The sequence below is a fragment of the Gorilla gorilla genome, chromosome 7 (assembly GCF_029281585.2).
Source record: "Gorilla gorilla gorilla isolate KB3781 chromosome 7, NHGRI_mGorGor1-v2.1_pri, whole genome shotgun sequence".
In the NCBI taxonomy this organism is placed as follows: domain Eukaryota; kingdom Metazoa; phylum Chordata; class Mammalia; order Primates; family Hominidae; genus Gorilla; species Gorilla gorilla.
Genome location: NC_073231.2, coordinates 73,134,540 through 73,157,528, shown reverse-complemented (window position 1 = coordinate 73,157,528; position 22,989 = coordinate 73,134,540). Strand labels below are relative to the sequence as shown.

At 41.4% G+C, this 22,989-nt stretch overlaps 1 protein-coding gene and 1 non-coding gene across 14 annotated transcripts in view; both read left to right on the top strand.

Annotated features, from left to right (window-relative positions):
* Positions 1-22,989, top strand: part of SPIDR (scaffold protein involved in DNA repair) — a 476,432-nt gene that overhangs the window by 403,622 nt on the left and 49,821 nt on the right. For all 13 annotated transcript variants that reach the window (XR_010134994.1, XM_031013651.3, XM_063709293.1 and 10 more), the window contains one exon: positions 14,668-14,808. Coding sequence is in view for 12 of the 13 variants with exons in the window: in XM_031013651.3 (XP_030869511.3) it covers positions 14,668-14,808 (141 nt within the window). In the remaining variant the exon portion in view is untranslated. The remainder of the gene's footprint in view (positions 1-14,667; positions 14,809-22,989) is intronic.
* On the top strand, positions 8,621-8,727 carry LOC115935758 (U6 spliceosomal RNA). Its single transcript, XR_004071361.1, has one exon. It is a non-coding gene; the product is annotated as a U6 spliceosomal RNA (small nuclear RNA).

Sequence of the window (22,989 nt, the reverse complement as noted above, 5' to 3'; positions counted from 1 at the left end):
TGGTCCCAGCTACTCTGGAGGCTGAGGTGGGAGGACCAGTTGAGCCCAGGAGGTGAGGCTGCAGGGAGCCGAGATGACAGCACGGTACTCCAGCCTGGGAGACGGAGGGTGGCCTTGTCTCAGAAGGGGGAAAAGGCTGAGGTTTTTTTTCCTCTTCTTTTGGTTGTCACTTTTAGCAAAGTAAGATTGTTATTCCTTTCGGTTCATTGATATTTAAAAGTTTACATGTCACATTTTTATTTCAGCAAAGAGAAAATATGATTTTTAAATGAATAAAAAACATTTCTGTGCAGTAGAAGTCGTGCTAACATCTCATGTTAAAAAGATAAACAACAGGATTAACTGTTTACTTTGGGAGCGCAGAGGCTGGTTGTTTTTGAGAAGAAGAACACAATGTCCTGCTGTCTCTGGTTTCCCGGTCGGCCCTCCTCCCAGGCGGCTACAGGAGTGGGCGAGGCCCCCGCCCCCAATGCGTCCCCGCCCCCACCCCGCCCCGCCCTCGCTCTGGCCCTTCTCGCCCCCGCCTTTTCTCAGCGGCTCCCTTCCGCTCAGGTTCCAGCCCTCTTCTGTCCCCATGCTCCCTTTTTTTCTCTCTCTCTTCTTATCACTTCATCCTCTGATTTCTTGGTTTTTTTCCTTGGGTTGAAGCTTCGTAAGAGATTATAAAGTGGAGGGCAGGTCTTTGTTGATCTTTAGAGGCTGCTTAAGTTGACAGTGACCTAGAATGAAACAGCCGGGCCTGACTCCGATTCCGGGAATTCTTGGTGGACTGCTAAGAACTGCTCCCATAACTCACGTAAACATCCCACATAGCCACTTAATCTGCCCTCTCAGCACATGCGTGCGCAGGCACACACGTTTGCTGTGCACTCGCTGTCCTTCATTCGTGTAGCTATGAAACTGAGCCAGTGAATGAAAGAAAGGGAAAACACGTAGCTTTGGAAAGGAGGAAGGGACAGTTAAAACTTTTTTAAAAGAGAAGTTAAATTGTACTCCCACAACTTCCCCTACAAAGTTAAGAGTTTTATTTTTTTATTCCTTGTGATTTGTTCTGTTGCCTTTACAGATAAACAAGACGTATTTTTACAGTTTTTGAAATATTCTTTAATGGGCGTAATGGACATTAAGTTGGTAAGAAAAGGGAAAAAAATTCTTAAAGACAAATATTCACTTCATAATGGACTTTTATACTTCCAACGTGAACAGGGAACCTCTTATCTGTATTATTTTATGTTGCTGGGAATGCACTGTGGAATGTGGTTTCATCTGGCACCAGTTTTAATCGGCTCTTCCAACATGGTCCAGGCCTCACCCTCATGGCTCAGAAATGCACAGAATCAAAGTCCTGCGGAATGGCAGCTGATGGCTGAAACAGGTGATTCTGCTGCTACCCTGTTCCCCTGGAACCACTTTCTGACTGCTGCCTTGTTTTCCCAGTTGAGAGGGGTGAAGTGTGGGTGGCTAGGGGCAGGGACCCGCTGTAGACATGGTATTCTAATGGTTATGTATTGCTTTACCCACAATGGAGCTTTACCTTACAAAGCAAAACAGCCGTAGCTGAATGATGAGGTCACCGTCATAAGGCCGCATCTATGTGAAATGGTATGCCCTGTGCCACTCTCAAGCACCTTCCTGTGAGCCCCTTCCCATGAGATTAGGCCTTTTATAAAAATGCAGACACCTGGCTTCAGGACTTAGGAGAGCTGGCACTTAATGAGAGGGAACCCTATTTTCTTGTCAGTTAACTACATGTGTAACAGTGCGCATTTGTCTGGTAGGTGAAGGAAACCAAGATTTTGAGCACAGAAGAGATGCAGGCACTTAACTGGGTGTGAAACAAATTCACATAATCTGGATTGTGCAGGTACCCAAACTCCTAGTGTCCGTGTCCATTCGTGTTATGTGGTACCTGCTCCCCTGCACCACCGTCTTATAGTCATGAAAGTGGGGGTTATTGGGGTGTGTCTATGGGAGAAGCATTGATCTTAAACATTAAATAAGTGGAATTCACTTGGCGGACTCTTATTCCAAGAAGTTTTGAATGGCTCTCTGGCTGATGGAATCAGTGCAGTTGTGAGACTCTCATTCTAAACACACATGTCCTACTTCTCTGTGAGATATTTTATCATGGCTGTTCTAAGCACTTATCTAAGTTAATCACTCCTATAGATAGCAGCATCCCCTCACACCAGGTATAAGGGACCCACCAACCATGCTCAGTGCTGCATAGGGCAGAGAAGTCACCTGCAGCCCAGGCCTTAGCTCAGGATCGCTAGCAGCGGAGAGTGTGGTGTACTGGATGCATACCTTTGCCTTGGCAGTGGGTATTCTATGGCAGGACAGCAAAGGAATGTACTCGACTGCTTCCCAAAGTGGAAGCTCCGTTTTATGAATATTAATCACATAACTTTAAGATGTCAGATCTCTTGAGCCCGCTGTGGCCTGGCTAGCCACTGGTTCCCAATATTTCAGAGCTTACTAAGGATCGTGCTGGTGTCTGCTGGTTGTCTTGCAGAGCACAGCCACACACAGTGAGCGTCTGCTCCTCAACTTGGGTGCTGGTGCCTGAGCTGCAGCTGCAGTTGCAGCCTTCTCTATAGATACACGAAGATTTTGACGTTCCTTAAACAAAAATAACTGAAAGGACTTCTAGAGAATATCCACTTGTGTTATAAAAGGACTCTCAGCCCAGAGAGCTTCTGTGCCTTGTCGATAGCGGCAGAGCTGGGATCCCAATGCTCCTGCCCTGCTGGTTTGAGTCACATTCTCCATAGAGCAGTTTGCCCTTCCCAGTTCTGTGTTAGTCAGCCCCGTTCTCACTTGCATCCTGCCTCGAGTCACTTGAGCAGCCTCTGGGTTCTTCCACAGCTCCTTGTTCTCTGAAATGAGGCCCATCCTATGTCTGATGCCGAGGCTGCTCTTCACTCTCCACACCTACTCACCTCCTCCGAACCTCAGGCCAGTGCAGGCACTCTGTCCCGCATCCCTTACTCACAACTGTGCTCTCCAGTCTCTGCCTTGAAATGTTTCTTGAATGTCTTCTCACATGCTGACAGAAGCCAAAGAGGCAAAGAGGGTGGCAGCATCTGAGGACTGGGACCAGGCGTGGAGGGGAGGGCACCAGGATGGACTCACAAGCCCATGCCTCATCCTGAGGCAGCCACTGTGGGTGTTGACCTAGTGCTACCAGGGTTGCAAGTTTCTCAAGATAACTAGAAAGTTGAATTTTATGTAAAGTCTTCCAGTTCTTAATTTTAGTTGCTAGTTTCTGAAAACTTTAACACTATATAAACAAAAGAAAACATACTAGCCAATGAGCACTACTTTGCACCTTCACTCCTTCCTCTCAGGCATTTGTCATTGATTAGGGCAGTGGACTCCCACTGGGTCTAAGGAGACTGTCTAAAAGTTCTCTCTTCAAGCAAACTCCCCACAAAACCCTTTCCCTCACCAATGCCATTATTCCCTTCCTTCCAAGAGAAAATAATTTTTATCAAATTTTTAATTTTTCATAAATATGTTTAATTTTAAATTAAGAATAATGCAATAAATAGTCTTTCCTCTTATCCCTGCTTTCTCCTATTGCTATGGTCTGAATGTTTGCATCTCCCCCAAAATTCATATGTTGAAATCTTTACCCGCAAGGTATTAGGGGGTGGGGCCTTTGGGATTAACATCCTTATAAAAGAGGCCCAAGAGAGTCATTGACCCTTCCGCTATAGGAGGTTGCTTCGAAAAGACAGCTGTCTGTGAGGCAGCAGGCCCTCACCAGATGCCAGACCTGCTGGTGCCTTGATCTGGGACTTCCCAGCCTCCAGAACTGTGAGCAATACATTTCTATTGTTTATGACCCACCCAGTCTGTGGTATTTTTGTTAGAGCAGCTCAAATGGACTAAGACACCTATCTTGTCTTTCTTATTATCTTCTAGCCTCCTTCCAGTTTCTCAGCCATGGAAAACCTCTTTCCCGTCCTAGGGTTTCATACATGCTATGCTCTCTATTTTCAGTGTTCTCTCAGCCTTTGCATAACTGGTTGCTTCTCTCTCTTTAGGCTCAGCTTAAAGGTCACCTTCCTTTAAGAAGCCTTCCCTGACGAGCCTGACTAGACCATCCCACCACCCCAGTGCTATCTCTCACAGCACTCTTTATTTCCTTCCTATCACTCACACAGTCTGTAGTTGCACATTTGTGTGTGATTGGTCTCTCTTGCCAAGAAACACAGAGGGCAGGGACTGTTTGCCCACTACCCTGTACCTAGCACCTCACAGAGGGCCTATCCAGGAGGCAGTCCTGCTGTATTTAGCACATGAATGGATGGATCATTGATTTACTAGAAACCCTAAGAAGGCCAAGGCACTGTTTTGGAGCACAGTGACAAACCCCCAAGTGCTTTTGTTATTAAGGATCTTGTGACACTTACTTCATGGCTCTGCAGCCCTTCATGCCTCACCGTATGTGTTGCACTTCCATTATCTGGCTTGGCAATTTTGTACTTGGCTCATTTCTTGTGTTCAAGCAAATCAAGATGTCTCAAGAAATAACAGCTCACACTTAAGCCTACAAATTCAGAATGGATAGTTTCCAAATACTCTCAAGACTTATAAATAAGGGCTAAAGAGCCATTTTGTTTTCTCACACAACACATGCTAATCATCTAGAGAATCTTTATTTCCAATGGAAATAAATCAAAGAAACAGAAGACCAACTTTCAGAATAGCAGAATGAGGACACGGTGGATTCTCTCTCCAACAAATATTTAGCTGGAGAAAATTATGAAAGACAAGCATTTAAAATCTGTAGAAATTGTCCTAAGGGCATACAGCAAATGGAGAAACATTCCATGAATGGAATCAAAAATAACTACTAAATCTAAGTGAGAACGGCAAGTGTGTGGCCTGTGAGCCACAACCCACTCCCCCACCATCCAAACTCATTTTCTAGAGACTAACCTGGGGCTGTACTCCAGGGGGTCCAGTCAAGAAGATGGTCCCTTCTTCCCCCAGCCCCCAGTGTAGGGTACATTTCACCCTTCATGGCCAGCCTCCAGCATCTCTCATCACCCAGCAAATGAGTCAGGCCAAGAATACGGACCTGACTGTCCCTCTCCAGCTCACCCATAGGTTGGAGGCTTCATGCTAGAGAGGCAAGCCCGGAAGACTAGTGGGGGTAGGTGGGAAGCAGGCAATAGAAACTGCATTTGGAGAGGTCCAGATGTTTGATTTAGCCGACAAAAGATTTCAAACCAGCCATTATAACTATATTCAAAGAACTAAAGGAAACCATGTCTAAAGAATTAAAGGAACATATGTTAACAATGTCTAATCAAACAGAGTGTCAATAAAAAGATACAAACTATGAAAAGAACCAAATAGAAATTCTGTTGTTGAAAAGAACAACCAAAGTGAAAAATTCACCAGAAGGGCTCAATAGTAGGTTTGAGACAGCACAACAAAGAATTCGTGGACTTGAAATTAAGATAATGAGGCTGCGCATGGCAGCTCACACCTGTAATCCAAGCATTTTGGGAGGCCAAGGCTAGTGGATCACTTCAGCTCAGGAGTTCGAGACCAGCCTGGGCAACATGGAAAACCCCATCTCTACAAAAAACAAAAAAAAATTAGCCAGGTGTGGTGGACTTGGGAGGCTGCAGTGGAAGCATCACTTGAGCCTGGGAGGTCGAGGCTGCAGTGAGCCAAGATTGTGCCACTGCACTCCAGCCTGGGTGCAGAGTGAGACCCTGTCTCAAAAAAAAAAAAAGAAATTAAGATTATGCAATCTGAAAGGGAGAAAAGAATGGAGGAAACGAAAGAGAACCTCATAAAAATGTTGGACATGATTAAGTGCACCAAAATATGTGTAATGAGAGTGCGAGAGAGAGAGGATGATGCCGAAAATATTTGAAGAAATAATGGCTGAGCACTTATCAAATTTGATGCAAAATTTTAATAAGTTAAAATTTGTAACATATTACATACACCCAGACACCTCAAAGTCAAAATGTGGAAAACCAGAGATAAAGAGAAAATCTTGAAAACAACAAAGGAAACATGACTCATCATATATTAATACAAGGGAGCCCCAGTGACAGTCTAGCTGACTTCTCATCAGAAACAATGGAGGCCAGAAGGCACTGGGATATATCTTCAAAATGCTGAAAGAAACAAATTACTTACACCATACTTTCTTTCTGGCCTTTAATCCCTGAGGTTAGGTCAGTAGGATTGAACACTAATTGTTTTATCTTAGCTCACCTTTTCATTTTTATAGAAACCAAAGACCACTGTCGTTCATCTTCATTTTGAAGTATTCTAGCTTTTTACTTGTTTGGACTAGACCTAAGTATTAGCTACAGAACCCTAATTCTTATATAAAATTTCCTTCAGTCACAGAACCATGAGAAATTAGTTTGTACTATATAAATATCTTATAGCCACTACAAATTAAATAATGTCATACATATCTGTGGAAATGTTAAGACTAGTTGTCTTAAGATAGGCGATACATTCTTCTGCATATCACCTGCTAAATACTGCTTATACACAATGTGAGGACCTAAAATCATGTCTTTCTGCATCAGGTGACCACTCAGGGATTCCCTGGCATTCTTGGGTGTAAAATATCATATTATCAAGGAGATTGAACACAGTAGTAATTATGTATGGTTTTGATATGTTAAAATACATTTCAGAGAAAATATTGCTAACATTTTGTTGATAGTGCTAATTTTTGAGAAACACCTATTAATACTCTGTGAATATTAGTGTTGGATAAAACATAAATTTTGTGCATTTTTTTATAGAACATAATTTGGAAAAGCTTTAAATTGAAGGCTATTTGAAATAACCTGTTATTTATTTATGCCGTGGTTTCCCTAGTCACTTTAAAAATTCATCACTTTTTAATTACTGTGTTTGAAAGGTTGATTAACCAATTTTTAAGTATTCATAGTTTTTGGTTCTTCCAGTTCTGTAGGCCTTTAAACTGTGCTGTCCAATAGGGTGGCTACTAGCCACATGTGATTATTTATATTTAAACTAATTAAAATTAAATAAAATTAAAAATGTAGTTCCTCAGTCACATCAGCCACATCTCAAGTGCTCAGTAGCCACATATGGCTAGTGGCTACCACATTAGACAACATACACATAGAACATTTATTCCATCCTTGCAGAGAGTTCTCTTAGAACACAGTGCTTTAGACTGATGATCTATTCCTTATTGCTGACTACAGTGGTATGTAAATCAATTTCACCTGCACTTGAATTCTGATAGAGGTTTAGCTCTGGAAATTAGGCTGGTATTTCCCGACTTTTATAAATTTAAAGAGATATTTATATCAAATATGCTTATATATCATTTCATTTTATTGTTAGTTTGCTTATTTAATGTTGTATGGTTTTTGGGCAAGATAGTAAACCTTTCTGATCTACAGTCTTCTATGTGCTAAATAGGAATAATAATAGCCTAGCTCCTAAGGGCCTTTTGAGGAGAAGAATGCAAATAGAACAGGATCTGGCACTAACTGACTGCTGTCAAGATGATGAACCTCTAACCCACATACACTACGAAAAAAATTAATGTTTGTATTTTAAGCTTCAAATTTGTGGGAGTAATATGTATAGCAACATACAATGAATGCAGTAAGAGTTAATAACAAAAACATATTTAAAAATCCCTATAAAATTTGAAAAATACTTCCTGTTGGATCAAAAAAGAAATAATGACAATTTTAAAATATCTACAACTGATAATAAAAATACTAAATATTAAAATTTATGTGATGTCATTAACTTGATATTTAGAATAAATTTTAGTCAAATTAGCTCAACTTTAAAAAGAAGAAAGGGGCCAGGTGCAGTGGTTCAGGCCTGTAATCCCAGCACTTTGGGAGGCCAAGGCTTAGGCAGATGACCTGAGGTCAGGAGTTCAAGACCAGCATGGCCAACATGGTGAAACCCCGTCTCTATTAAAACCACAAAAATTAGCCGGGTGTGGTGGTGCACGCCTGTAGTCCCAGCTACTTGGGAGGCTGAGGCACAAGAATCGCTTGAACCTGGGAGGCAGAGGTTGCAGTGACCCGAGATCATGCCATTGCACTCCAGCCTGGGCAACAGAGGGAGACTCGGTCTCAAATAAATAAATAAAAATAAACAAAAAGAAGAAAGGACTGGACACAGTGGCTCATGTTGATAATCCCAGCATTTTGAGAGTCCAAGGCAGAAGGATCGCAAGAGGCCAAAGTTTGAGACCAGCTCAGGCAGCATAGCAAGACCTCGTCTCTTCAAAAGGAAAAAAAAAAAAAAAAAAAAAAGCCAGGCACGGTGGCATGTGCCTGTAGTCCTAGCTACTCAGGAGGCTGAAGTAGGAGGATAGCTTGAGAGAAAGGCTGCAAACTAATGAGCTAAGCCTCCAACATAAGAAATAGGAAAGGCATAATAGAATAAGTCCAAAGAAAATGGAAAAAAAGATTGTAAATGTGAGTAGAAATTAATGACATAAACAGTGACTAAACAAAAGCAAGAAATAATAATCCTGTGGTAAAACTGATAAAGAGAAGATAAATAATAGTAAAAAGGAAAATTAGGGATATCAGTCCCATCAGGAATTGGAAACATACATGTGCTCACTTTGGCAGCACGTATACTGTAATTGGAAAGCTACAGAGAAGATTAGCATGGCCCCTGGGCAAGGATGACATGCAAATTCCTGAAGCATTACATATTTTTTAGTAATATTAATAAAACTTGAAAAAAACAAATGTAAGAATACTGTAGCATCTTCATGCTATTAAGTTTGAAAATAGACAAGATGGAAAAATCCCTAGAAAAATATATTACCAAAATATCTTAAGAAAAAAATTAAAAAGTTCAAATAGTCCAATTATCATTAGAGATGTTGAGCTGGTAGTTTAGAATCTTCTCAGGAAAGAAAACACTAAAGCTAAATGATTTTATTACCTAATTATTTCTAACTGTCAAAACACAGATTATTTGAGTCTTATACTTAGAATTTTTTTCTAAAATTTCCAAAAGAAAAGGTAATCAACTTGTTCTGTGAAGCTGATATAAATGATCTTGATACCAAATGTAGTATGAAAAATAAAATTAAAGACCAATATCATTAATGGACCTAGAGACAAAATTTCTAAATAAGACATAGCAAATAGGATCTTGGCTTTACATCAAAAGTGAAAAACTACTTTAATACTCAGAAAGAATTTGAAATTGTCATTTGCCACATTAACATGTTAAAGGGGGAAGCAGTTATTTAATACAGATAAAGCATTTGATAAGATCCAACATCCATTCATGATTTAAAAAAAAAAAAATTCCTTGGCAAACTAGGACTCCCTAACTGGGTGAAGGACGTCTACAAAAAACCAAAAATGAAAAACTACCAACAATAAAAGCAAACATTAGTGACTGTAAAACATTCAAGACTTTTTCTTTAAAGCTGGAACAAAATAAGGATGCCCAGTCACTGGCTTCTCCAGCATTGCCCTGAAGGTCCTAAAAGGCAGCCATAAAAGAAAATAAGAAGCAAAATTGGAATTATGAAATGATTGCATAAAAGTACATTAAACGGATTACAAATAGTAATTGATGGATTACAAAAGTTCAATATACAAGGCCATTGTATTTCTACACACCAGCAACACACAATAACAAACAAAACACCATTTAAAATAGAACACAAAACCATAGACAGTCTAGGCGTAGATCTAACAAAACATGTACAAGAGCTATATGGAGAAACTTATAAAATTTTATTATAAAAATTGACCTAAGTACCCCACCAAGAAAAGATTTATCTACCAGTCACTCTACCATGCCCTAAATCACTATATCATGTGAATGACTTCAATGCTCACAACAGCCCTCTGAATTAGATTCTCTTATTTTGTGTTAAAAATGAGTAAGTTCAAGCTCATACAGATAAGCAACTTTTGCAAGATCCAAAGTTATTAACATAATGCTGCCCCCCGGGAAGCCATTTGTGTTCCATTGAATAGGATAAAATTTATGGTAAATACCTGGCAGTTCAGGAAAAACAAGTAAGTCATGGGGACACTTTTCTGCTCAGACCTGTCACACTAGCACTGATTTTAGGAGATAGCGTTTCACTGGGCAGAAAGCATTGACAAGTGGGTGGAATTCAGCGCAGGCTGCTGATAAGCTGACGCTGGTCTGGGCAGTCTGTGGAATGCCACAGTTCCAATCCAGTCGAACCAGGGGGGTGATGACTCCACCTCGGGCCTGAGCCAGCCTGCCTCTGAGCTGCAGCTGTGTGAGCAAAACAGAGTGGGAGAGCGTGTGTGGTGGGTGTGAATACCAGGAGAAGAAGAGTGATAACTCGTCTCTAGGGCAAAAGAATAGACAGAAGCACCCTTCCTTGTTATTTGAGACAAAGGAAAATGTCAGGGCAAACTTAAAGGCAAAGGTAGTAGCCAGTTCCATACCTCTCCCTTCTCAACACAATCAAAAATATAGAAACTTTGTATTTGGATCTGCGGGGATTTTTGTATTTGTCTTGACTTTTGCATAGGTTAAAAAAATAACACAGGCTGGGCACAGTGACTCACGCCTGTAATCCCAGCACTTTGGGAGGCCAAGGCAGGTGGATCATGAGGTCAAGAGATCGAGACCATCTTGGCCAACATGGTGAAACCCCGTCTCTACTAAAAATACAAAAATTAGCCGGGCGTGGTGCATACGCCTATAGTCCCAGCTACTTGGGAGGCTGAGGCAGGAGAATTGCTTGAACCCAGGAGGTGGAGGTTGCAGTGAGTCGAGATTACGCCACTGCACTCCAGCCTGGCAACAGGGTGAGACTCTGTTTCAAAAGAATTAATCAATAAAATAAAATAAAATAAAATAACATTTAAAGCAAAGTCTTGGGCGTATCAGTAGGAGATGGCCAGGCCTTAATGTAATCACATGTGGAGGGGTAGGGGCCACCATGGGTTGTTCTCTAGCAGAAGAGCCTGGAGACTCCTCCTAGGAAATGCAGCCTGGTCCTACCTCCAGTTCCCCTACATGTCCTGGTCCCCAAGGCTTGGCCTGGACTTCCCTATTTAGATATGGAATGGAGAAGCAAGTCACGTGAGGAGTTAACTAGGAGGTAAGGAGGCCTTTAAATGATGTATAGACCAAAAAAAAGACATTATAAAATCAACATCAAAACGTATACTTTTATACCTGCTCTCAGGTAGCATACTGGAAACTAAAAAAGACCTCAGACTTGGAGAGAAGGGAGGGAAACAAAACATGATTAGACTATGAATGGAAAAATTAGTTCCCGTCTAGAAATCTATACCCAGCCAAACTGCCCATAAAGTTTGTGGATCGATTACGAACAACTTTATTTTCTTGGCCATTTAATGTTTTTTCTTTGTGTTTTCCTATATTTCTCATTCCATTTTTTTTCCTCTAGTGATTAGGAGGTTATATTCCCTGTTTCTGTTCTTTGGTGATTATCCTTGAAATTGTACCGCATACACTATACTTAAGTTAATATCTTAACTCCAGGCTTAGAGTGATATGAGGACTTGGGAACATTTGAGCTCCAGTCACTGCCCGTTTGATTTCATTGCTATCCATTTTCAGTTTTTCAGCTCTACACCTTTAATATTATTGATTGTGTTGTTATTCTGTCCTGTGTTTATTTTGGGTTGTTTGTATTTTTGCTCATTAGTCCTTGTATCTCAGGCCTTTATTCCACAATAATTTCCTTATTCCTAGAGTACATAATTTAGAAATCATTTTATTTTGTTTTTTGAGACAGGGTCTCACTCTGCCACCCAGGCTGGAGTGCAGTGGCACAGTCGTAGCTCATTGCAACCCTCAAACTCTTGGGCTCAAGGGATCCTCCCACCTCAGCCTTCTGAGTAGCTGAGACCACAACCGTGCACCACCATACCCTGCTAATTTTTTTATTTATTGTAGAGACAGGGTCTCACTTTGTTGCCCAGGCTGATCTCGAACTCCTAGGCTCAAGTGATCCTCTCGCCTCAGCCTCCCAAAGTGCTGGGATTACAGGTGTCAACCACTGCACCTGGTCTAGAAATCATTTTAGTAATTAGTAAATCAGTAAATACGTCAGGTTCTGTAGGTAGAAAATGCTCCTAGTTTTTCTTTCTCTAAAAATGTCCCAGGCCAGGCGGGGTGGCTCACACCTGTAATCCCAACACTTTGGGAGACCGAGGTAGGCAGATCACTTGAGGCCAGGAATTCGAGACCAGCCTGCCCAACATGGAGAAACCCCATCTCTACTAAAAATACAAAAATTAGCCACGTGTGGCAGTGGGCTCCTGTAATCACAGCTACTCAGGAGGCTGAGGCAAGAGAATCACTTGAACACAGGAGATGGAGGTTGCGGTGAGCTGAGATTGCTCCACTGCACCCCAGCCTGGGCAGCAGAGCAAGACTCCATCTCAAAATAAATAAATAAATAAATAAATAAATAAATAAATAAATAAATAAATAAAATAAATAAATTAAAATGTCCTTATTTTACCATCATTCTTGAAAGGAGTTTTGCTGGGACAGTTCTGAGATGGCTTTCAGAATTCTGAAAATATTCCATGTCTTCTGGCGTCATTCATTGCTCTTTAGAAGGTTGATTTAAGTCAAATTTGTGTTCCTTTGCAGATATACTATCTTCTAAATCTTCTCATTGTGTGTGCTTTTAAAATCTTATTTGTGTGCTTCTTGCTTTTAATAGCTCATAGTCTTTGGTATTCTCTAGTTTCATTACAGTGAGTATATTAGTTGGATTTCCATTTCGTTGTCCTGCTTGGTATTTGTTTGGTCTTTTTCCCCCCTTTGCCTTTGTTTTGAGACAGGGTCTTGCTCTGTTGCCCAGGCTGGAGTGCAGTGACATGATGACAGCTCACTTAAGCCTCAACCTCCTGGGCTGAAGTGATCCTCCCACCTCAGCCCCTGAAGTTGTTGGGACTATGGGCGTTCGCCATCATACCCAGCTAAATTTTTTTAAATTTTTCCTAGAGACAAGATCTCAATACATTGTCCAGGCTGGTCTTGAACCCCTCAGTTCAAGTAATCCTCCCACCTCGGCCTACCAAAGTGCTGGGATTACAGGTGTGAGCCACTATGGCCAGCCCCACTTGGTATTTGTTTTTCTTCCTGTATCTTAAATCAGTTGGGAAAAATTCTCAATCACTGTAACTACATATTATTGCTTCCCCTCCTCTGTCTTGTTTTACTGAAATTCCTATTAGACATGTTAGACCTTCTCACTCTCCTCTGTATTTCTGCACCTTCTCTCATGTTTTTTTCCTCTCACTTCTCAAGCTATATTCTGAGTAATTTATTCAGATTTATACCTCAGATCTCATATATACACTTTTCAGATGCATATAGCCATTTGTTACACCTACTCAGTGAATATTTTTATTTCAATAAATGTAGCTTTCCTTTTTGAAAATGTGATTTCATCCTTCTTCAAATCTATCAAGTCATTTTATGTAGTTTCTTGTCTCCTATTCATATTTTGGGGACCTTTTACCTCTTTAAAACAGTTATTCTATATTTTCTATTCATTAATTCTAATATCTCAAGTCCCCAGCAGGTCTGGTGTTACTTCTTTTGACTATTCCCACATGATGGTTTGTTTCTTTGTGTTTGATTTTTATTTGAGCACATCTTTGTTTGGTCTTATTCCACGGTGAACTAGCAATCCAAGTAAAGGTGCTTTTTTTCCAGACAGGATATATTTCTGCTTCTCTTGCAAACCAGCTGGCCCTGTGGGCCTGGAAGACTTCATTAAGGAGTCTACAGTTCTTGACCCTTTTGCCAAGGCAGCACTCAAGGCTTCTGGCTTCATCTGTTCTCCTCCAACATGTGTTTTTTTCACATTCTTATCTTTAGAACAGTTTTTATGTCCATTTTGTGATGTTATTTACTGACTATAATTTCTTCAGGCTCCGTGAAATGTTTTCTGAGAATATGTCATTTTGTGATAAATAAGCTTCATTTACTTCAGTTACAAAATAAGAGGATTGCAAATTCAGTCATAAATAGGCTGTCATGAGTAACATCATCTAAACTTAAAAGCTGGGGGGAATCCCGTCATGTCGCTGGCTGTCCATCATGGCTGTGTTGCTGCAAGCTGGGACACCAGGTTTTATCCTGCTGGGATATGCGTGTCTAAACGTGTACTGTCTCAGAGAATGCCTCTTATTGTTGTTCTTATCGTAATGTTATCCTGCAGCTTTTCTCAGTATTGAGCATCTACACAAAGCAAATATTTCTTTCACGGGAAACGGTAAAAATGGGAAAAGGACACTCTGTTTCTAGGTAATATATTTGGTTTAAGAGAATGGTCATCTTGAGGTACTTTTCAGCCATATTTGGCTTAGGTTTTAGTTTCATGCCTGTGGATGGTGGTTCAAACACCTGCATGAACACATACAGAAAGGATATCTTGAATTCAACGTTTTTTTAATCCTGACTCACCCATTTAGGAAGATGACTACAGTGGATTTCTTTTTTTTTCCCCCCCCTTGGTTTTTCTTTACTTTCTTTAAATTATATTGACCAGTCACAGCAGTATATAGTGGCTTTATAATGAAGAAGAGGGAAATCTTGATCTCTGTATTAATCCAAACTGCCTCCTCAAAGACCAATGTGAATGGTTTTTTACAGAGCCTGCCTTCTGGTACAAGATGCCTGTGGAATGTTCGGTGAAGTGCACTTGGAGTTCACCATGTCGAAGGCAAGACAGTTGGAAGGGAAGTCTTGCAGCCTGGTGGGAATGAAGGTTCTACAGAAAGTCACCAGAGGAAGGTGAGAATGTGCAAGAATGGCATCCAATTTGCTACAATTGTTGGTTCTTTTTCTTAATCTTTTGTCTCTAATTTTATTTTTAAAATTAAAAGGCAATAAACCAGGATCCTAGAGTTTGCCCGTAAAACAAGGCCAGGAGTTGAGTGGAATCTATAAAGTATCTTTAGGGGAAGAATTTTAATTGACAACGAAAAGAATTAGGCAGATTTCATGATTCATAATTTTATTAAAAGAAGATTAAAATGTTATATATGTCTTTTAATTATGAAGATCTGTCTTTTGTAAGTGTTTTCTTCACTATAACAATAAAGCATCTTTGGGTGGTAGGTTGTATAAATGAAAATCTAATTTAGTGAAAAGACATTTTGTGAGCTTTAAGCAAAATTCTCAAGTTGTCATGTCTTTGCACTTTCCAAAGTAAGCAAGCACTGTTCTCTGCCAGGTTTCATGGCACCTCGCCCTAAAATGTTGTTTTTGATAGGCAGAGGTGGAGTGTTACAAAGATCTGGCCTATCTGTGCCTGTTACATCTCCAGTAATCATTCTAATCTATGAATTAGGGGGAAAAAAAAAGAAACATTTTTAATGGAACTATCCAGTCATACAGTAAATTGGGGGTTTTCTCAATCTTCTTGTTACATCTCTTTCTTTAAATGGTTTGTTATTTTAGCTCTCTTGTTGATGTTTATATTAAATTATAGTAACATCTGAGCTATAACAGTATCGGAAGGAGGAAAAGTCGAGTTCTGAGTGTATGATATTCTGCTTTTGGAACATTTATTGATAGTATCCTCCAGTAGTTTGCATCATGACCACTCTGGCTGTGGCCATTCTAAATGGTGAATGTTTAGTGAGCATTTCCTTGACTGAGCTCAGTAGGCATTTAGCTCTCCCACAGGCCTTGACTTTGAGTCCTGTCTCTCTTTCCTGTGGCACTGTACTGCTGAGTGACAGCTCTGCCCAAGAGCTTGTTTTCCTGGGAGACATATCCCCTGTAAGCCCTGAGTAGGTAAGAGCACATTTTTATTGATCTGTATAGCTATGTTTTGTTTTGTTTTGGTTTGGTTTTTGGTTTTTTGTTTTTTGTTTTGTCTTGTTTTATTTTGTTTTTGAGACAGAGTTTCGCTCTTGTTACCCAGGCTGGAGTGCAATGGCGCCGTCTTGGCTCACTGCAACCTCTGCCTCCCAGATTCAAGCGATTCTCCTGCCTCAGCCTCCCAAGTAGCTGGGATTACAGGCATGCGCCACTACGCCCAGCTAATTTTCCGTATTTAGTAGAGACAGGGTTTCACCATGTTGGTCAGGCTGGTCTCAAACTCCTGACCTCAGGTGATCCACCCACCTCAGCCTCCCAAAGTGCTTGGATTACAGGCGTGAGCTACCACGCCCGGCCAGCTATGTTTTATAATAAATACTTCCTCTTGTTTGTAAACAGGCAGCTATATTATAATTTAATTGCATTATGTATTTGGGGAATGCAGTTCATCCAGATATTTGGAAAGCATGTCTAGATACGAGAAAAGCTTGGTTGGGTCACATGAGTCTTACCCTTATTAAGACTGAACCTCATTTTAGTCCTCATTAGAATATTCATTGTAGGCCAGGCACGGTGGCTCCTAACACTTTGGGAAGCCAAGGCAGGCTGATCACTTGAGGCCAGGAGTTTGAGACCAGCCTAGCCAACATGTCAAAACCCTATCTCTACTAAAAATAAAAAATAAAAATTAGCTGGGCATGGTGGCACATGCCTGTAGTCCCAGCTACTTAGGCTGAGGCATGAGAATTGCTTGAACCCTGGAGGCAGAGGTTGCAGTGAGCTGAGATTGCACCACTGCACTCCAGCCTGGGTGACAGAGCGACACTCTATCTCAAAAAGAAAAGAATATTCATTGTAAACATTTCAGACTGACAAGCATCTGAAGACTAAGTGTAGTTATGGTAACCATCAGGGCCGTTTAGAGGGGAGGGCTCTTTCACTCGGCTGCCACCCACCTGAGCCTGGCAAGGACACGAGGGGGCTCCCGCCACAGGATGTTCCAGCTGTGCTCCAGGCCAGAGGCAGCTGTTCTGGCTGGAGACTGCTGGACGTAGCATCTTACGGAAATACTGCTGGGGAAGGACACAGCCAGACAGGACCTGGGAATCTTTGTCTCTCTAAAGGTCCTGTTCTTTCACCATTCTTCTTTATAGCCATACATGTACCTAACATTTAATCTAGTTTTTGTGGTTGGCACTAGAAGCCTAACCGTCTGTAACATTTACATGGGAAATGTTTTTGCCATGGGAAATGCATTGAGTATTCCAACAAATTCATTTACTGATAAACTTTTGAACCTCCTTCCTTGTTAAAGTTGGTGACTAATATTTGATGCTTTTTTAGGTTGAGATTAATTATTTTATATATTTAATTATATTTTGCCATGCAAAACATCCAAATAAATGTTTAGATTGTGTTCTTGTTCTTTTGGAAGCTATATTTCTTCAAAACAAATTATTAAATAGTTTTGGAATGTGGGATGTTATAATTGCTTATTAGTGACATCATCCATCCATGGCCCAGTAAACACAACATTCTCTCTCTTTTTTTTTTCCAAATTATTGTGTTTCATAGCAACTCTCATAAACTTTAACAAAATACGCTTCTCATAAACCTTAACAAAATATACTTCCCCAAATTCAAGCTAAAATGATTAATTTTATAATTTCAGTATCTAATACCGAAAATAACCTTTTCCCAATTGGAAGATAGTTATATGTTTGGGCTAAGTCGCAGAGCCTCTTAGATCTGGCCTGCCAGATCTAAATTTCATCTGATCCACAGTTCTGGTGATGAAATATCACTCAGCCCTACCCGCTGTTGAATGGCTGTGTTGCAGGGAACTTGTGATCACAGAGCCACCAGGCAGGCACACATGCTGCCAGATGCCTATGCAGGGAGCACCGCTCCAGCCACCTGCTTTGGTCCAGAGGCTCGCAGAAAAACAGCATCATAGCTTTTGTTTCTCTGACGGACTAATTTTTTGGATTTGAGTGTCTATGTCGACTGGTCAGAGGAAGAAGAGTCAGAAAAACAGCCTGAGCTTCGGTTTAAAAACTGTACAGTTTTCACAACAGTGCCAGTCTGATGTATGCTCACCACAGAACATGCAGCATGGCCTGTGCTTCTTTCCTCTCCAGGGCACACCTGCTATTCCTCAGTGACTCTCTACTAAGGGCCACCCCCCAACCTGCCCCCGACCACCGACCTCTGTCCTCCCAAGTGGCCTGTGCGGCACTTTAGTAGACCAAACAAGCTGAGAAGTCACGTGGCTTTGGTGTCATAATTCTGTGTATGAACTTCATTTTTTGTTGCTGTTTATTATATGCTTTTATTTGTATTTGCCAGGGCAATACTGAGAAAAAGAAAAGAAATTCCTTGAAATATGTTAACCTATCATAGGTATAGAAACTATAGCTAACAAATTCTTTTGTGGGGAGTGGGGAAAGGAGACCTCTTTCAGTTCAAAAATCTGGTATTTATTTCGCAACTTGTTAAAACAACCACAGAGTCCAAAATATATTATTAATTTATAAGTACTATTTTCTGTAGGCCTCTTGAAGGGCCGTTTTACAGTAGTGTACTGGAGAAGCTCTTACTGAAGAGCATTTTGTCAATACTCAGTGTCTACAGAGGGTGCTGTCTGAGTGTTGAGAATGACAAAGGAAGCAACTGACATGGTCTTTGACCTTGAATTGTGTCCCTTTCAACCCAAAACAGGACAGGCAGAAGTATTAGAGTAGTTGATGATTCAGTTAACTAGATCTTAGCTGACTGATCTCAGAAGGTTTCATGAAAGAAGTGAGGACAAATGCTTTAAACATCTTGATCTAGCAGAAAGAAAAGTGTCTCTAAATTGGTGAGATGTTATCTGTGGAGACACATGTAGGATTTAGAGAGAGAGATGCAAAAGGGGAAGTAAGAGGGTTTATTCAAGAGAGATTATGACTGGGTGCAGTGGCTCTTGCCTGTAACCTAGCACTTTGGGATGCCAAGACGGGCAGATCGCTTGAGCTCAGGAGTTCGAGACCAGCCAGGGCAACATAGTGAGACCTCCACCTCAAAAAAAAAAAAAAGAAAAAGTTAATTCTCTCACTTATTCAGTAAATATTATTTAGTCCCTGTTTGTACTATGCTCCCAGCTAGTTGCCATGGCATTGAGCTGTGTGCCAGATTTGGGGGATTTATCCCAAACCAGAATATACTGAGGTATAAAGTCTGCTAGATAAAGCCTAAATCCTATTATTAGGGATTTTGCATTGGTTCCAGAGAAATGAGGGTCAATATGAGTTTTTGAGTGAAGAAGAGAAGAGGTCATAAACACAAAAATGGAGTAAGACTGTCTTTACTCCTATACCTACAATAGATGGGAAATTGAGGGAGAGATTGGGATAGGGCCACAAGGCTGGAAACTTTTCCCACAGCTGAAGGAAGGAGAACAGAGAAGTGGTACATAGGGAGCTCTCAGGAGCTGTGGCACATGCCAGGAGCACAAAACAGCTCACTTCCTCCACACACAGAGCAGCGTGGAAGCCAAGGGGAGACTCAGAAGGATAGCTGGTGATGCAGCACCACCTAGCAAGCACCCACACAGAGAGCGGAGGCTCAGAGCACCCACTTTGGAGGGGGTGCAGAGGGTGGGGTAAGATGTAGGAGCTCTGGAGAGAACAGGAGAGGCATGGGCTAAGGGCTAAAATGGAAGGGAGAACAAGCTCCCAGGCCCACACAGCCATTTCATCCCCTGGGGAGTGAGGACAAGGCGAGGACCACTGCCCTGGTCAGTTTCCATGAAAAGGTGAGGGGAGGAAGTGCATTTCAGAGAATGAGCCAATTGAGAAGCTATTGTCTAAACACCAAATTTGATTTTTATGGCAGCAGATTAAGTGGTGATAAGCTTTATATTAGAAGCCAAGCTCAGTCAACATGCTCAGAAAATAACCAATCTGAGTCAGGATAGAAAGTTCCTTTGTAGCCCCCAGTGGGATTCCCAGCCCACTGCCCTGCTAGCCTCTGCACTAGTTTCCCGGGCTTTATTTAACCCCCTTTTCCCTCACAGGCCAGTCTCATGCTGCACCCTCATTAAGGGCCCAGCACTGCCTCCCTTGCCTCCTGCTGCAACCACCACCAGGGTGCCCTCTCCTCTCCACTGGCACCGTGGAGGTAACCTTGCAGCTCACTCTGGTGCCTGTGCCTAGGGCTGTGTGGGATGTCTGCTAGCCTGTGGCCCAACACAGATGCATGTTTTAATGTCAGTGAGCAGTGTCACTGGTATAGGTTTGAGTGTGCCCCTTTTTTGATGAATAATATGAGAACATCATGACATTCATATGAGGAGCCCTCCAGTGCATCATAGATGCATCATACAAGGGCTGCTCTCCAGTGCTGGCCCATGCCATGTGCCTGCCTTCCCCATCCCCTCCAGTGCTGGCCTGTGCCAGGTCCCCACCTTCCCCCGCCCCCTCCAGTGCTGGCCTGTGCCAGGTGCCCACCTGCCCCCATCCGCTCCTGTGCTGGCCTGTGTCAGGTGCCTACCTCCCCCCACCCCTTCCAATGCTGGCCTGTGCCATGTGCCCGCCTGCCTCCATCCCTTCAGTGCTGGCCTGTGCCGTGTGTTGCGCCACTGGGCTCCAAGTCTAATGGACCTATGATGGCTTCATCACCGTTACAACTGTTCCTTGTAGGGTGTCTGCACATAGACAGTCAGTGAAGGTGTGTCAATTGCATGCCCAGCCACCATATTTCATAGTTGCCTGCTGGTTGGTAGGCTCCCTCAGGGCAGGTGCTGTTTCTCATTTACCTTTATATTTTCTGTAGGTAGCAGAATTTCTGACACATGATAAGCAAATAATTTGTATTTGTGGGATGCACATTAGGTGTTTTCTTGAGTTAATCTTAGAACTTTTGTCAGCAAGATTTAAATGTGTGTTTTTATACTTCATAATTATTGGAGCTCAATTTTAGCAGTAAGGGTGGCGACCCATTACTGTGTGCGGTGCAGGTGACAGAGTCTGTGTGTGGTGCAGGTGACAACCACACTAGCCATGTGCCTCTGGACACAGACCCTCGGTGTCCGCACTAATTTAAGGGAAAGTGAACATGGGCATGTGGTGAAAGCACTTTATCACGGATGGCAAGAGTGTGAGTGTTCATTATGAATTTTTCACAGGAAAAAAAGTTGTATGCATTGCATACAACTTTCCCTTTTCCTTTTAGTCTTCACAAAAGTCAGTTACAGAGGAGGAAGCTCAATGTCCACCCAGTCTTACAGAAGAGGGCCTGAGATAGAGGTGGGGTGACTGGCCCAGGGTCCACCAGCCAGCCCAGCTGTGACTGGGCAGGATGCTGGGGCCTTCAATCTCCTGCAGAGCCCATCACGTTCCATCCAGCTGAGTGAGACTGGGGTACACCAAAGTGCTGGAGAGGGAACCCTTAGGAATCATTCCACACAAGTTTACTGGGCTGGGTTATTTATTGGAGAATCATTTCAGAGGCTCCTTTAACAGGAAATATGTAGTGGTAAGAGCTCTCCGTGGGTAAGAAACTTCAATAGTAATTTACTTCCTTTGATTTTCCTTCTTCAAAAAGGCCACCCTTTTAAAAAGCCACACACTTCCCTTGGGGTTTGAGGTCCAGAATCTCTTTCTTAATTGCTATGCTTAGAAACCCTGCTTCAAAGGACATTTCTAAGAATTCTTTCATGATTTTGAAAAATAAAATTGTTCCTGGTGACTTCACCGAAGTTTCTGAAAGGAGAATAAAGTACCACTTAAGAGAGAGTGCTGGGCTGGGCTCAATGGCTCACACCTGTAATACCAGCACTTTGGGAGGCCGAGAGGCAGATCACCTGAGGTCAGGAGTTTCTAGCCAGGCAGGCGTGCCACATAGTGGCATGCACCTCTAATCCCAGCTACTCGGGAGGCTGAGGTAGGCGAATCACTTGAACCAGGAGGCGGAGGTTGCAGTGAGCCGAGATCACGCCATTGCACTCCAGCCTGGACGAAAGAGCAAGACTCCATCTCAAAAAAAAAAAGAGAGAGAGAGAGAGAATGCGAATCTTGAGACCAGGACTGCTCAGAGCAGCAGCAGTAGACACCTTCTACCTGAGCAGCATGCTGTTACTTCAAGCCCATCATCAGTTTAGAAGTATGTCTTGTGTTTTCCCTATAGTTTTTTTCTTTCTGCCAAATGTTACCTCCCACTAGTATTTTAAGTCAAAATTTAATTTTATTGTCCTTTAAGACTGGGGTTTTTTGGGCCAATATTTAACTATTGTAAAGTATCTCTTTGTAAGGTCTTCTGCTAAAATAATGCATTCTAAGCATCCGGATTGCGATTTTTTTTTTAACATAGAGCATTTTAGAAGGTACAGTAAGCTCTACAAAACATTTTCTTTGGATTGGTTACATTTTAGGAAGATGAAGTCTGTTTTCCTGATTTTTGTTTAATCGCTTTATTTCTGAGTGTCTTTATTGTTACTGTAAACTGACAATTATTTTTACTAGTGAGTCTAATCAAAGATTAATAGAGATCGTGACTTATTTTAAAGGAAATATATTTTTTAAATCTAAGGTCTTAGTCCCAAGTCACACAAATCATTATTAGAATTTATAACTCTCTAAGGCTTCAACTGTTTCTTCACTTCCTTATATATTTGGTTGCTTTACTTTGAACACATTAATTGATTCTTATACAAGGAGTCTTTATCTTAATAATCTGCTTAAAATAATTTTGATAATGTGTATTTTGCATAAGAACAATGAAGAAAATCAGAAGTTGAAAAGTTGAATCTTTAATTTACAAAGACTTATTTTCTCATTAGAATAATAAAGGAGTGTGTAGAAATACAGTAACCTGAGCAATATTATACTTCCAAGTTTTAGTTTCTTCATTTTAATTAGCAGCTAAACAGTCATGAATCTTCAGTGATTTAATTAAGGAGGGAAAAAAGGAGGAATTTATGTGCTTAGACCAGAAGAATATGGGATATAGCACCAATAATAAAATTCAAAAGTGATACAATTAAACCAAGGTGGTCGTTGTCCTAAAACATCACCCCAATGCAAACAGAGAGATAGAACTGGAAGTAAAGGAAGGAAACATCTTTAAGAGAAGACATGAAATGGGCCATAAAAGAGGTTTTTATTA